The following is a 15,745-nucleotide window of genomic DNA, read 5'->3' on the forward strand; positions in this document are numbered from 1 at the left end:
ACCATCATTTAAAAACTGCATTTTGTGTTTACTTGTGTTATATTTGACTAATGGTTAAATGTGTTTGATGATCAGAAACATTTTGTGTGACAAACATGCAAAAGAATAAGAAATCAGGAAGGGGGCAAATAGTTTTTCACACCACTGTATTTATTTCTCCCTTTCTTTTGTTTATTGTTGCTTTATTAAAAAGCCCTAAGCAATTCTTCTTTGGCTAAGCTCTCCTTCTCAGGGATGGGGTTTGATTTGTCTTCAATTTTGTTTGGTTATAAATTGATCTATTTCTATGGAATGATTACAATAAAAATTAATAAATAAATAAAAAAAAATAAAAAAAAATAAAATGTTTTGGTTGGCCCAGCGCTGTAAAATCTTGACCAAAAAAGCATATTTAAGGACAAGTATTTGGACTTGAAGGACAAGTCGCCTCAACAAACAAGAACTGGGTAAGTTGTGCTGTTTTTTTTTCTTTTCTGTCTCTCTTTTGGATGAAATCAAGTGTGGGTGGCCATCTCTCTTCTGACTGAGGCTGAGCAGGTTGGCTGAGTCCACCCCTCTCAAAGTCAGAAAGGAGACACCAACGCTTTGTTTTACAGCTAACAATTCTTTTGACTGAGTTGAAGTAGGTTGGCTGAGTCCACCACTTTTGCAAGGTTGTTACTGGCCCCGCTTGCCCCATCAGTGTGTCGCTTGGTCAGTGGAGTGTTCTTGCTTCTCCATCACGGAGACTGGCTGAAAAGTCAGAGCCACAGTATGGCATCGGCGCTTACTGGCCCCGCTTACCCCGTCAGTGTGTCGCTTGGTCAGTGGAGCATTCTTGCTTCTCCATTACAGAGACACACCACTATCTCCTTTTGTTTTACTAGAAAGAAGCAAAACATGGATTCTGCAACAACAAAACATACCGCTAAAGAAGAGACCAGTGTCATCATTATTGTAGGAGCCATTTTCCTAGTTATATAAGATTCATAAATATTTTACAAGATGACAAGTTGAATTGTATTGGTATATTCTTGCCATTTCGAACAGCTTGGAGTAAACATTATTCTTCAGTTAGTTAGTGACAGCCTTGCCATGTGTGAGGTGTAGAGGCATACGGTTTTAAACCATGACCGTGCCTGTGCACGTGATCGTGCTAACAGGGCTATGGACTATTTGAGTGTGTGAAGTAACTCGTGCTTATTTAAGTGCAAAGCCATACATTTAAAGCGTACAGAAGAAGAAGCTAAGAATCTTTAAGTATACTGTAGAAAGAAGAAGTAAAGAACTTTTAAGTACAGAAATAACTAAAGTTTCTCAAGAAAAGCTAAGTTTAAAGAAGATACATTTTTCTTTTTTTTGCCTTTTATTCTACGTGTGTAACTATTTTTTCTTTTATTCTTGTGTGGATTATTTGCTTTTAAGTTTCACTAAATAATTTTAAAACAAACTTTTGGACTGAGAGATTTCTTTTGACACGTGTTTTACCCGTGCTTGATCTCGCCTTATGCTTCGGCGGCTACAATTATAGAAGATGACCACTCAGTAGAATGTGAACCTGAACCAGAGAAATCTAAACAGGTAATTTGAATGTATGCCTGTCTAAAAACGTTCTTGGCTTTTACACTAGTATTGCTTTTCTTGACTTTCACACCATATTACTTTTTTCTTTAAAAGAGATGCCAAAAAGAGAAACTCACAAGTCCGTGAAAAAGACTATAACACCTGCTGAAGGTGGCATGACCTTTGACAAGGTGAGTCTGGACATTAAGAAAATTCTGTTAAGTCTATATGCATGGCCATACAAAATAGGTGCTCATTTATTTTATTTTAACTTGACAGATTGCATGTGGGGAGCCCAAGTATTATGCGAAAGAAGTACTTTCAGCAGCTTTGAAAGGTCTTATTTATAGAAAGAAAGATGGGTTAAAGCATGATGTTAAAGAATTAATTTGTGAGATTGAAAGTCTTGCTGAAAGAATGCCTTGCTTAGTGGAATGTTTCCTTTTTTCTGACAAAAGGGCTGATGTTAAAACTATAACTGCGATTTCACGTGTGACTAGATGTATCTATAGATCAATAGGGAATACCATTCCTGTAATGACACGTGGTACATTTTTGTGCCTGTTAAGACGTGTGGCTTATATCTGCTCCAACAGTGATGATGATTCTGTTGAGACAGAAATCCTGTTGGCTTCTGTTGGCTTTTATGTTGTACTAATAGCATCTTAGGAATATGTATTTTTCGTGTGGGGATATAACTTTTCTTTTTCCCCAATTAGAGTGACTCTAAGATGGCTTGTGAGGTATTTAAACACACCGTAAAAGATTGTTGAAGTTCAAGGCTGAAGTCTCAAGACCTGTGTATGATTTCTGAAACACCTGTCAGCCATCGCAGTCATGCAGCCAGATTGATTTTAATGCAACATTGTGTAAAGTCTGTTGTAGCTTCCGTAGTCAGCACCTGTGTACGAGATATATTAATTGGTTCTTGTTTAGCATGCCGTTTGCATTACAAATTTCAGGATGGGCACACCTATCTTTTACTAGAATCCGATCCTTGCCAAAGTAAACACTTTTCAGGTTATACAGAAAATGCACCGTGCAAAAAATCCCAAGATTCGGGCAGCAGCTTTTGAACTTCTCTCTAATCATCATTAGTTATTTTTAAAAACCAACATCGATTTACAGAAATTTAACCAAGATGCATTATCCATTCCAAACAAGACCTGTTTGTGTTGTATTTTCTGTTGGTTAACTGTTGAATTTTGTTTTTTCTGTTGTCAGAGGAACCCAGACTCTGCAGCTAGAACAAGGAACAAGGAAAACCAGGTCCCTACCCAGTGTGACACGTAATACAGCCTATAGAAGGATTTCACCTTATATCCTATCTGCTAAAAAAAGATTCATTATGACTATAAATTGGTTGCTCAGTCATCTGGGCTTATGTGTTTAGCTCTGTTGACATTTAGGGGAAAAATGTGCTGAATGTCAAGAGAACAAACGTATATATCAGATGGACATATTTGTAGTATTTGGTTCACTAAGCCAATTATCGCTTATAGACATAGATTATTTATGCTCCAGAGGGCTAGAAAGGATAGACTTGTGTCCTGCGTGCATACTATGGTAAAAATGTATAATCTCCCTTGTTTTCTTAAATCTGTCAAGAGAAATGTGGATGATGTTATAGCAGAGTTTGAGCAGGAAGAGATACCCATTGATGCTTACGCACAACTGATTCAGCCTGTGAAGACCAGCTTTTTGTGGTCGGCTCTGTTCCAAACAGAGAAAATAGGCTTGCATAATTTAGTGAAATACAAATATATAAAGCATGTGCTGGGTTAAACACTTTATTTAGAGTATTACAGGCTCACTGCTGGGGTTGGACCAGGTTTGCAATTTGTTTGTGTTCTCATACTTGTACACAATTCTTGTGTTTTGTTTCTTTTCAAATGGGTTACTGATCTGTATACAGATATGCTTGTGTGAATATTTTCCTGCAGTTTCTACTGCTGTATTCATACTTTTTAAAATTTTTTAATGTATACCACACACTGTGTAACTCTCGAAGTTACACAGTAACTTACACAGACTACATCTTAATTGCTATGTTTGGAGGTTTGTTTCAATAAACTTGTTGTTTTAAGGCACCTTGGTATCTTTTTACTCTCCTTTATGAATCATTTTGTAACAGATGGGTTGAGTAGGATGATGAGGTAAAGGATGCAAACTGTGTGTCCTTGAAACATTCAGTAAAGTTATTGTTTTTAAGCCACCTTGGTATCTTCTACTTTATGAATTGCTTTATAAATGGTATGGTTTGGAAGGTGGGTGAGGTAATGAGATTCCCATGGTGTGTTTGGGCTGCATTGCAGGTTCCTTGGGTGTGTAATAGATTCTCTCTAAAACCTTCTTGTACATCCTCTCTCTGGGTCTGCCACTCATGCACTCTGTACTCTCTGTACATACAGGTGCTGTACACACTTAGGAGTAGGATGCCTGCTCCGCCCCCATTGCTGACTTATCCTTGGCTTACAAAGCTGACGACTCCTTTTCGGACCTTAGCCAAGACTGGCCAACCAGTTCTATTCGGACAACTGCCAAAATGCCTGATGCCTGTCAAACCACCCCACAACAGATATAGAGCAGATGGTGGAACTTCCATTAACTAGGATGCATCAGCTGGGTACCGGACGTGCCGGGGGGGGGGCGGGACTTACACCTGTCAAAATTTTTTGATCGATAATGGTGCTGTTTTATACTACTCTCAAGGACTATGTTTCTGATATGGATGTGAGCAACAACTGGCGGATCACAAGGAACAGTCCTGTATCCTTTTCTCTTTACTCTGCACACCTCAGACTATAAATATAACATTAGGTCATGTCACTTGCAGAAATTCTCAAGATGATTCTATACTCTTGGGGTGTATTGATAAAGAGGATGACAGAGTATAGGAGTTAGGTGAAAAAGTTTCGTTTTTTTGTGCAAAAAGAATTGTCTGCATCTTAACATCAGTAAAACCAAGAAACTGGTTATTGTCTTTCACAGCACCAAAGAGCCTCTACATTGGGTTACTATCCAAGGAGTGGACATAGAGGTGGTTCACTCTTACAAGTTCTTGGGGATCAACATTAATGACAGGTTGGACTGATCTCAGAACACAGAGAAACTATATAAGAAAAGGCAGGGCAGGCTCTTTTTCCTTATGACACTGCATTCCTTTAATGTTGGAAGTGACATCCTTCACATCATCTATAACTTTGATGGCTGCATTGATTTTATACATTGTGGTGTGCTGGTCTGGTAATGTCACTTCAAGAGAGGCCCATTGAATTAACAAACTAATTAAAAGGGCAAGTTCAATTATACGACACACTCTGGACCCCTGGAGGTCGTAGCAAATGACAGAATTAAAATAAAAATTACTAACAGCAATACATCTGCATAATGCCTCACTATGCCTGTGACACCCAAGTCAAAAGTTTTCTTTGTATCCTGCTCAAAACTGGCAATACGTTTTCTTATTTATATCAGGATCGTTAAAGGTAGTTTTGAAACAGTCTTTGCTAACATGAAGTGAGCTTGAGAACGAACAAAGACACATTTTTATGCCCTTTCTGAAACTGTAAAAGCCCTGGGATGTTGCCTTCACAGGCTTTTGATAAATAAAACCAAAAATATATTAATGACACATGCATTGTTGCACTGGTCTATACCAAAAAAAAATCCTTATTTTTTATCATGTATATGGATGAAATCTGTACCATAGAAACTGTTCATTTTTATACTCAAAGTGCTCTCGCTAGTTCTGGCACTACCGAAACTGGCAGTATGCACGTGACAGACGGTAAATGCTTATATTGCATTCAGAGATGCCATCTATTAATACTTTGTGTACACCTTAGAAGTAAATATTACAGCTTAATAATAAAATAATAATAATAATAATTCATTACATTTACATAGCGCTTTTCTCAGTACTCAAAGCGCTATCTACACAGGGAGGAACCGAACCCACAATCTTCCACAGTCTCTTTACTGCAAAGCAGCAGCACTACCACTGCGCCACCTGTGAAGACTCATCATAGATAACACCTTCATTAACAGCAAGTAATAACTGAAAGTCGTGCCTTATCTTTTGCCAATTGTGCTGCCCCTTCAAGTTCTGGATTTTTAACCATTTAAAATTCCTAATTCTACATTATAGTTGTAGCAAGTTTTCTTCAAAACGTAATGCAGAACACTTTCTTCATCTGAGGCAAGCGGTCCTTTATCTCTGCTGCTATTCGAACTTGTTGATAGTGCTGTCTAGCACAACGCCTTGGTCACGCGAATGTCAAAAAGACACAGAATGCTCAGCTGACTTTCGCAGGTGTGCCATTGTCAGGCAGGTTTGCGCCCGAATCGATATAATTTTTAGAGAATACTGAACCAGGGAGGTAGCTAGCAAGACTCCAGACAAACACCTTCCCCCTCCCCATGAATATTTCACAAACAGAATTATATGGAAAATTTCACAATATTGTATAATAAAGCGAGTGCAAATATTTTGTATTTTTGAGCGAACACGCTTTGTAAACACAAGTCTGGGATTCTTTAAAACACTTCATCAATTTTATTTTTCCAAAAATTATGTGTATACAGAACATATTGTATTTGAATGATAAAACGGAACAATTGAAATAGACACAGAAAATCAAGTAACAGAAATTCTGTGTTGTATTTTTGAATATTATAATCATTTAAGCTTAGAATTTTGTGACTAATGCCCGCAGGTATTCCCCACTAAAACGGATTCAGTAAGTAATAAAAATTCTGAACTGATTCCAGCGCATTTCATTAATTTTCAAATTACGGGAAAGACTATTGCTACATCCCTATTAAAAAAAATCTATCTATCTATCTATCCTTGTTATGTGTTATGAAATGATATTAAATCAGAAGCATTTAATTCGAAAATCGTTTTTAAAATTGACATATAGCACAATACGACGCGTTATGTTTCACTGATTGACTATTCAGATGCCATAAAACAATTTGTGGTTATTTTTTATTAATATTCAATAACAATATACTACACAACTCAAAGTATGGTAAATTAAATAGACTATGCAATCACCAGTTATAAACACATGTGGTTTATCTGATTATTTTTAAAATTAAAAACGACTGGTTTCATTTAAAAAGTCGCTGTAATAAACTGGCTTTGTTAAATTATGTAATTCTGACTTTTAACGTTATGTTACCGCTCTGCTTCTTATTTTTTTCATCGTATTATTTACCTTAAATCTCTATGAAAAGTGGAGTAGATTTTTTGTTCAAGATTTTCCCTATTTTTTAATTTGTCGTTTTTTTCTTTTTTTTGTAAAAAGATATTTTTGATGAAAATCACGATAGCCAGTCATTAAAACCACTAATTTTTATGAACTATTTTGCAATTATTGTATAACTAGATTTACTTACTCATAAAATTACTAAATTATTTTTTTCCGCGCGAGACCAGTCAGAAAATATAATATATAAACATTATAAAAATCGTCATGTTTTAAATGAGATATATAATGAAATGATAATAATTTTTAGGAAATTAAAATTACAAAAAACTCGGAAGTTTCCTCATTATCTATTAGCTATAAAAATATTTTAACATTTAAAGCAGTGCTAAAACAGCTATATTTTAACGTTTTTCACTAAACGAATTAGATAACATGTAAGCATACAGAATGATTAAATCATGCGTTTTCTTTTCTTACAAAAATGTATAAACAGAGCTCAAACTGAACACACCTGATATTTTAACTTCAGTATAGCATTCGACGAATTTTTATTACGTGACTTCTTCTGAAAGGTACATTACACTAGTAATACTTTTAACATATATGGAAAATTGAAAATGCTCTGCTTCTTGTTCTTAAAATAAAACAATACCACATAACAATCAAAATAAATTAGATTATGTATCATATTGATATCTGGAATAAATTATGGCTTTCTTGTAACGGCAAATTAGAATTTTTGATAGATATCTCAGTCATAACATGATACAGGAGTAAGAGAACACGAAGACAGAGTTGTTGTGTCTAGGAGTCATATTATCACCTATCGTCCTGAAAGAGATGCATGCAGACAATGGCAAAAACAGTCAACACTAGCCTTTCACCTGAAAAAAAATGGGGTAGCTACTTTACCTCTTCCTGTGTAAACCGGGTAACTCCAAAAGCCATTGTTATGGAGTGTGTATAAACCATGCTGAAATCAGTATTACAACTTTATTTCAAGTAACAGATGTATCATTAAGAATATTATATAGAAAAAAATCTAATACGCGTGTTTATCTTTCAGAAAGACCCAGTGATTAGTTAGAAAGGGAAATTGTAAAGAATGTGTTATTGTTCAAGTTAACTGATTTCCTGAAAGGATCTGATGTTCTTATTAGATTGTCCATGTTCTTATATAACTGCATAAGGCTCGGGGTTGAGAGGTTGGAGTGGGTGGCTAGTTGACCTAGGTCACCGGAACTGTGACTTTGTGAGTTTGTTGGACCCTAGAGGTTTAATTTCGCCAGCAATTTTTGCATTCCTTCTCTCCACTTTTAACTGATCATATCTCATTTATAATGTTAATGGACTTGTATTATCATGATTTGCTCATTTTAATCACTTTGAACGTGTTCGGTTTTACTGGGTGTTCAAAATCATTTGTGAGTTCTTGTGTATTGATGATATATGGACTCATTTCTTGTCATTGCATTATCGCTGGAAAGTTTTGCAGATACTCTAACTTTCAGTATGGGCAGGGCGCTGTGCAATAATACATAGATTGAAAATTAATTTACTCATTAGACTATTTGTTTGTTTATTGGGAACGGGTTGCAGTCCTGTGTGAAGTCTGCATGCTCACCTTGCGTGGAATTTTTGTTTTTTACCTCCAGGTAATCCACTTTTCTTCCCACATCCCAAAGACGCTTTAATCTGACTAGTGATTCCTAGTTGACTTTGGGTTAGCGTGAGAGTGTTTACGCTTGTTTTGAGTGTGTGTGTGGGTATGTGTGAGTACGATGTAGTGACATATCGTTCTTTGTTCGTTCCCTTTAGTGGATTAAGCGAGTTCAAGAATTTTGTGGTTTTGGAGGAAGAGGAGAATGAAGCACCGTTTTTTAAATCCCTTTTATTTTTTATAAAACGTGTTACGTGAGGTAAACACGTCAGACATTCAATTAAGACAATGATTTAAATTAGAACACGAAAGCATTATAGCTAAATAGGAAACAACACATACAGTTTTGAAGAACGTATCCTTAGATGTACCATGTGGTGTCTTGCAACACGTACGATTCATTATTTTATTTTATTTTTTAGCTTTTCTTCAAAATTCCCGTTTTCTTTCGCATTCTTGTGACTTGTTGAAGCCTTCTTATGGTACAAAAGCTAAAAGACCTCTGAAAAATATTATTAAAATGTAATTTCAGACACGATCGTACTAATATCAAAGATTTTCCTAAACCATCGTGTAAAAATCACCAATTATACACCTGGTCATGGGTAACGCGTAGCGTTGTGAAGTTTGTCCCTTTTTAGATACTGTATGAAAATGATCCGCCTAGTAGAAGTGTTGACGTCAGCACTGTCAAAGCGATTTCACGTATGTGGATGTTAGCCTTTATTTAGATTGTGTGTGACAGGGGTGACTTTATGGGGCGATTGCGTGTCTTTCTGGTTAGGTGTACGCAGGGGCATTTTGACTGCGCACACAGCATCAGTAGGATAAAAATAACAATGGGCTTTATAGGTTCTGATACATTGTATTCCCCTGTGTGTCTTCAGTTTATGTTTGAAAACACTATGTTAATGCATATTATATGTACTTTCTTCTTGAACAAAGACTAGGTAAATTATTAAAAGATACGAAACCCGACTCGTATTCCCTTAAATATACTAAACAGAAACTAAAACTCACTTCACACGTTTTGCAGAGTTGAACTGTGATAACACATCAACATACATAGTGTGCTTATTTTTCTGAGTATTTGCTAAATTAGTGTTTACGAATGTTTTGAAAACGCAAGTGTTAAATATTAAAAGCAAACTGCGGCATTTAAAGAAAAGTAACAAAATTAATTCAATCGCATAGCAGTAAGGGTCGTTAAAAAATTATTTTGCTGACCCGAGATTTCACTAATGCATTTCTGGCTGAAACTGCCAAAAGACTAAGTTAATTTAATTAGGTTGTTTTATAACGCCGGCAAACTCGGGTGGTCATTTCATTGGAGTTTTGCGCTCAGTCAGTTAAATCCAGAGAGTCCATTGCGTGTTTTCCTTCTGTCGCTTAATTCCGCGAAAGGGTTGCCTGCCAGAGAGCACCGTATTCAGTTCGTCTTTTCCGCTCCCCATCTCTAGATACGCGCTGCGACGCTTTACGTGCATTTCTTGCTCCGCCTCGTCTTCCTATTGGGATTTTTAATATTACATCCTTTTTTTGCATTTAAGGAACCTTTAAGAATTAAAAATCAGGAGAGAGGACCGCGGAAAAGAGAGTGTGTCGACAAGAGAACAAGAAGAAAGAAGGTAAAGCACGTCGAATCAGTAATGCAAATAACGTCACCCTGAAGATGATGGCAATGGGTTAGAAATTATTTTTCCTGGCTTCATAATAACATAAAACAGGCGAGACCTTACCATCTGTTCCTCTGCGTGTATATCAATGGATGGAGGGAGAGAATGAGTGGAATACTTTCAGCCTGTGGGAGTGATTGCCATTTGCACTCGACCCAAAGGATCCTTTTATTCACATTCACAACCCCTTTGAAGCCGCTCAGTCAGGAATCGAACTGTTTTGAGCATCCATTGTGTGCATCCAGCTCTCCATCTGGATTTTGGTCTGTGCCTTCATGGTTGTTGACAGTTAAAAACGATATGTTCTCATGTACAATGTTAATGTAATACAAAGGGGCATATACAGTTTATTTTTCCTCTTATGACAAGTTGTTTTTATTAAGCAACATTTACTACTGCATTTTCTGTAGAAATGCATATGCCGCTGCCTTTTTTGTCTCATTTTTTATACTTTATCAAAATAATTTTGAAGATATCGTATCCATAAACTGAAGTGTTATCATCCTCAATTTCTTATTTGACAACAGCTGAATATTAATTCAAATATTTAACATTTCAATATTAATATTTGTTATAATCTTTACTTTCAAAGGTCAATTTGCTTTACGGCTGTTGATTAGTCAATTTTTAGCGTATCTGCCTAAAAATAAGGGAAAAAAGATGTCTGCTTCACTTGGGCCCCGGGGCGGCCCTTCTCCTTCAGCGGCTATCCTGCCTGAAATGCCAGACCTTAGTCACCTTACAGAGGAAGAAAGAAAGATCATTCTTGCCGTTATGGATCGACAGAAAAAAGAAGAGGAGAAAGAACAATCAATGCTAAAGTGAGTAGTTTAAAACAAACAGATTTTGGGGGGTGGGGAGGCACACGGTGTGCGCCTATTTCTTTATCCTTTATTCCTACTGTGCCTTCGGTAAACTGTAGGTTCACGCTGTGCTTAGGCTGATAATAACGCGCAAATTTTGTGCACCGTATATATTTGTGTAACGACATCAACGTAGAAGTAAAACCATTTCTGGCCTTGTTCACTTTTTCAAATGTATTATTATTATTATTGTTATTGTCAATACTAATTTGTGTTGGAGCTGTCTACGCAAAGTGAAGCGACCCAGTAAATCCATGCCCAAATTACATACCTTTTCTGGTGTGGTAGGCGGAGAAGCTGAATGTTTGTATTTTTTACATTAAATCATTCAATATGGCTGCTTACGTGTAAAGTGCCATTGCCAGATTCCCCCTGTCGATTTTAACGTTTAATAGCTAATGAAAATAAAATACGGGTGATATTAAGGAAGAAGAGCACAAGGCACCTTTATTAGTGGATCGATGACCATTTCGTCCTCTGTTATTATCCAAAGCTTGCGGTTTGCCTTGATTGTTATGTTTAGTTACTTTCTTTTCCTTTTACCCCAATTCCTACGATTGTATCAGCATCGTTATATAGAGTCAGCTTTTTATTCTCTTGGCTTTGGTTGGGTTAGCAACGGCAGCCATCTTCGTCGGTGGCACCACAGAACTCTGTTTATTTAATTACTGTGTAGTTGAAATGCTCACTAAAGCTCCTCATGATTCCACACGTATTTTGAGAGCCGGGGTTATAGCGGGTTGCTTTTTGTTCTGGCTCGGTACCTTGGTCCACGCCGGGCACAGGTTCAGTACCACGGAGCTGTCCGGTTTTGCATACGGTGGCGCGGAGCGCCCCGCCCCCTGCATTACAGCTGCGACTGACGGTGGATCACACTGTAGCGAAATTATCCTGACGGAAGGAAGTGCATAGTGCCCTTTCTATAGTTTAAATAAACGTTTCTGTGTGCTTGTTTGAGAATGAGTGTTTTGCTTCTGTTAAGTGTCTCGCCATGAATGTTAGAATTTTTCAATGTGATTAAAAAAGGCGTGGCTACTTTTTATAACTATTTTATTTTTTTAATAATAGACAACTCGTCCATATACATGTGCCGATTTATGTTTATTTCATTTATCATCGTATAAAAATTAGACCAACGGGTGGACGTTTTATCAGTTAAAGTATAAAAACTATGTCCTAGAGTTTATTCCACAGATTAAAGCATTAGACCTTAAACTGGAAAGATTGCTATGTAAGAAAACACTATTGACTTCCTGCGTGACCCAAAGCATTCTAATTACTCAGGCCTGTTTTCCAGTTATAATACTGTCGGGACTGTCTGGCGGAAAATAATAACACGAAAGTGGAAGGGGGCTCAGCAGTGCCCAAAAAGAGACAGGAAAATGTGCACTGTCCATGCAAAATAATGGGAACATTCAGAGGCCATTTTCCCCTGAAAGCATGTTTCTTGAAAGGTTTCTTGAAACATACAGGAGTACAGACTTCAATCATTACAGGAGGGGGAGTATGACATCCTGGGAGGTAACAGGTATTATTTCCTGAGGGTATTAAAGGGTAAGTGTACGCTGCAGGTACTGGAAATGTTTGACCCATATTGGAGAGAAAAGGCGTGGCCACATTAGTTGGACAGGTAGGCATAATAGCAGAGGGCAGTACATGATCCCATATATCAGCTGTTTTATAGACTCATTTTAGGTTTGTGTTTGTGAAAATATACGATATCTACTGTATTAGTATACCTATATAACTTTCTAAAATTATTCTTTCCTTTAAGTTACATTTATTAATCTTTACTTTATTAAATAAATGAATGTACTTTGATGGCATCAACTTCCAGAACAGAGTATTTCATGATTTAGTAACTCAGTCATGTGTATAGCATCTCCCAAATCCTTTAATTCATGAGGTCAAATTTAAGTCCCTGAAACTCATGGAAAGTCCACGAGATGTTCTGAAACTTCTAACTTATAAGAATATAAAAGAGTATTTATGAAGGACAAATTATGGAAGGAACACCCATTTTATCCTGTACCTGAGTTAATCAAATTCACACTATAATTTGAAAGAGCTTCAAAACTGATGCACAATTATTTATGGTGACAAACATATTGTGGTTTCAAAACCTTAGAGTAAACCAAGATTTATTTCTATTAAATTATATATATATATATAGTGTATACACTGCTGGTCAAAAGTTTTAGAATACCTCAGTTTTTTTTTCAATATTTATGGAAATGCACACAGTTTAATGTCTTAATGTTTCTGGAAATCGAGGCATAGAACAAATAAACAATGGCAAATAAAAAAAGGAAATCAAGGAATCACTAAGTGTACAAAATTTATTTCGCATTTTTGATTAATCAAAGTAGCGTCCTTTTGCTGATATAACAACTAAACTGTGGTAACCCCTTTGATTTAGAATACCAGTCACTTTGTGTAAGTCACCAACTCTGTTTCCTGCAAAAAAAAATCCCAGACCAGTTGATGTCACAAACTGAGGAACCATCCTTTAACCAACTCGATGGCATTAAAACACCATGCGTGATGAGTTTCAAATTTTGATTTTGGTCCATAAGACTTTTTTTCAGTCTGCAGTAGTCTGCAACTGGTATTTCAAGGCCCTATTTTGTCCTTTAAGGAATGGCTTTCTTACTGCTACTCACCCTTTCGAACCTGCAGCACAAAGTCACCTCTTCACAGTAGAAACTGAGACTTGCTTTTTTCGACCACTGTTAAACTGTGCTTGAAGCTGTTGTGCTGTGCGACTCCTATCAAACAAATAGGGGACACGCAGAAACTTGTCTTCTGATTGGTTTGTGACTTTGGGTCTGCCAGATGTCTTCCTGTCAGAGTTTCTTGCCTTTGGATTGTGTAGAACACCATACTTATTGACACTCATTGATTTTTTTTGCAGTTTCTCTAAATGAAAGGCCTACACGTCTAAGGGTAATGATGCTCTGTCTCATTTCATTTGTTGACTGCCATTTTTTGCCATTACTGGAATTTACAACTTTGTACAGTGTAAAATTGTTGAAGTAGTACTTCAGAGGGTGTGGTAACACAGTTTGTTCCAACTGTGCTTTAAGACAGAAAGAGGGTTTTTAAGTAATCAATAGAAGTTGAGACACCAGTGCAAATTGTTTGCTTCAACTTCGTCCATCCATCCTCTTCCGCTTATCCGAGGTCGGGTCGCGGGGGCAGCAGCTTGAGCAGAGATACCCAGACTTCCCTCTCCCCGGCCACTTCTTCTAGCTCTTCCGGGAGAATCCCAAGGCGTTCCCAGGCCAGCCGGGAGACATAGTCCCTCCAGCGTGTCCTGGGTCTTCCCCGGGGCCTCCTCCCGGTTGGACGTGCCCGGAACACCTCACGAGGGAGGCGTCCAGGAGGCTTCCTGATCAGATGCCCGAGCCACCTCATCTGACTCCTCTCGATGCGGAGGAGCAGCGGCTCTACTCTGAGCCCCTCCCGGATGACTGAGCTTCTCACCCTATCTTTAAGGGAGAGCCCAGACACCCTGCGGAGGAAACTCATTTCAGCTGCTTGTATTCGCGATCTCGTTCTTTCGGTCACTACCCATAGCTCATGACCATAGGTGAGGGTAGGAACATAGATCGACTGGTAAATTGAGAGCTTTGCCTTACGGCTCAGCTTCTTTTTCACCACGACAGACCGATGCAGAGCCCGCGTCACTGCGGACGCCGCACCGATCCGCCTGTCGATCTCACGCTTCATTCTTCCCTCACTCGTGAACAAGACCCCAAGATACTTGAACTCCTCCACTTGAGGCAGGATCTTGCTCCCAACCCTGAGAGGGCACTACACCCTTTTCCAGCTGAGGACCATGTTCTTGGATTTGGAGGTGCTGATTCCCATTCCAGCCGCTTCACACTCAGCTGCGAACCGATCCAGAGAGAGCTGAAGATCATGGCCTGATGAAGTAAACAGGACAACATCATCTGCAAAAAGCAGTGACCCAATCCTGAGTCCACCAAACCGGACCCCCTCAACACCCTCGCTGCGCCTAGAAATTCTGTCCCCATGGGTGCAAGCCCGGCCACCAGGCGCTCGCCATCGAGCCCCACCTCCAGGCCTGGCTCCAGAGGGGGGCCCCGGTGACCCGTGTCCGGGCGAGGGAAAACGCCGTCCAAATTTTTTGTACATCATAGAAGGTCTTTTGAACCGCACTTTGTCTCATCCCTCACCTAGGACCAGTTTGCCTTGGGTGACCCTACCAGGGGCATAAAGCCCCCGACAACAGAGCTCCTAGGATCATTGGGACACGCAAACCCCTCCACCACGATAAGACCGCCACCTTATCGTGGTGGAGGGGTTTGCGTGTCCCAATGCTTCAACTTCCAAGGCTTAATTTATTTTAACTGCTGAAGAATATTTGTAGGTTGTAACTTATTAGTTGTTCCCTGTAGAAGGCCTATTTGTAACATTCTAAATGTCCTTTTTTCAGTTTTTGCTACCCTAACCCTAAAATCTAAACCTCTGGCAGTTTACTGCTTACATTGTCACAATTTTAGGTCATTTAATGCATTTCAAGTGATTAAATTTGAATTAAAACTGGAAAACCTGAGGTGTTCTAAAACTTTTGATTGTTAGTGTATGTTTATGTGTATGTATGTACATATGTACAGTGGTGTGAAAAACTATTTGCCCCCTTCCTGATTTCTTATTCTTTTGCATGTTTGTCACACAAAATGTTTCTGATCATCAAACACATTTAACCATTAGTCAAATATAACACAAGTAAACACAAAATGCAGTTTGTAAATGGTG

At 38.1% G+C, this 15,745-nt stretch overlaps 1 protein-coding gene across 22 annotated transcripts in view; it reads left to right on the forward strand.

The window, feature by feature from the left end:
- Positions 1–9,879: 9,879 nt before the first annotated feature.
- The window catches only part of rims2a (regulating synaptic membrane exocytosis 2a), a 1,351,795-nt gene continuing 1,345,929 nt past the window's right edge, over positions 9,880–15,745 (forward strand). For 12 of the 22 annotated variants that reach the window (XM_051936061.1, XM_051936063.1, XM_051936050.1 and 9 more), the window contains exon 1: positions 9,881–10,918. In XM_051936061.1, coding sequence (XP_051792021.1) covers positions 10,758–10,918 — 161 coding nt within the window. In that variant the 5' untranslated portion in view covers positions 9,881–10,757. Of the gene's footprint in view, positions 10,919–15,745 lie in introns of all 22 variants that reach the window. The other 10 variants (XM_051936048.1, XM_051936053.1, XM_051936052.1 and 7 more) reach the window with 3 other exon arrangements.

The sequence above is a fragment of the Erpetoichthys calabaricus genome, chromosome 13, assembly GCF_900747795.2.
Source record: "Erpetoichthys calabaricus chromosome 13, fErpCal1.3, whole genome shotgun sequence".
NCBI lineage: Eukaryota > Metazoa > Chordata > Cladistia > Polypteriformes > Polypteridae > Erpetoichthys > Erpetoichthys calabaricus.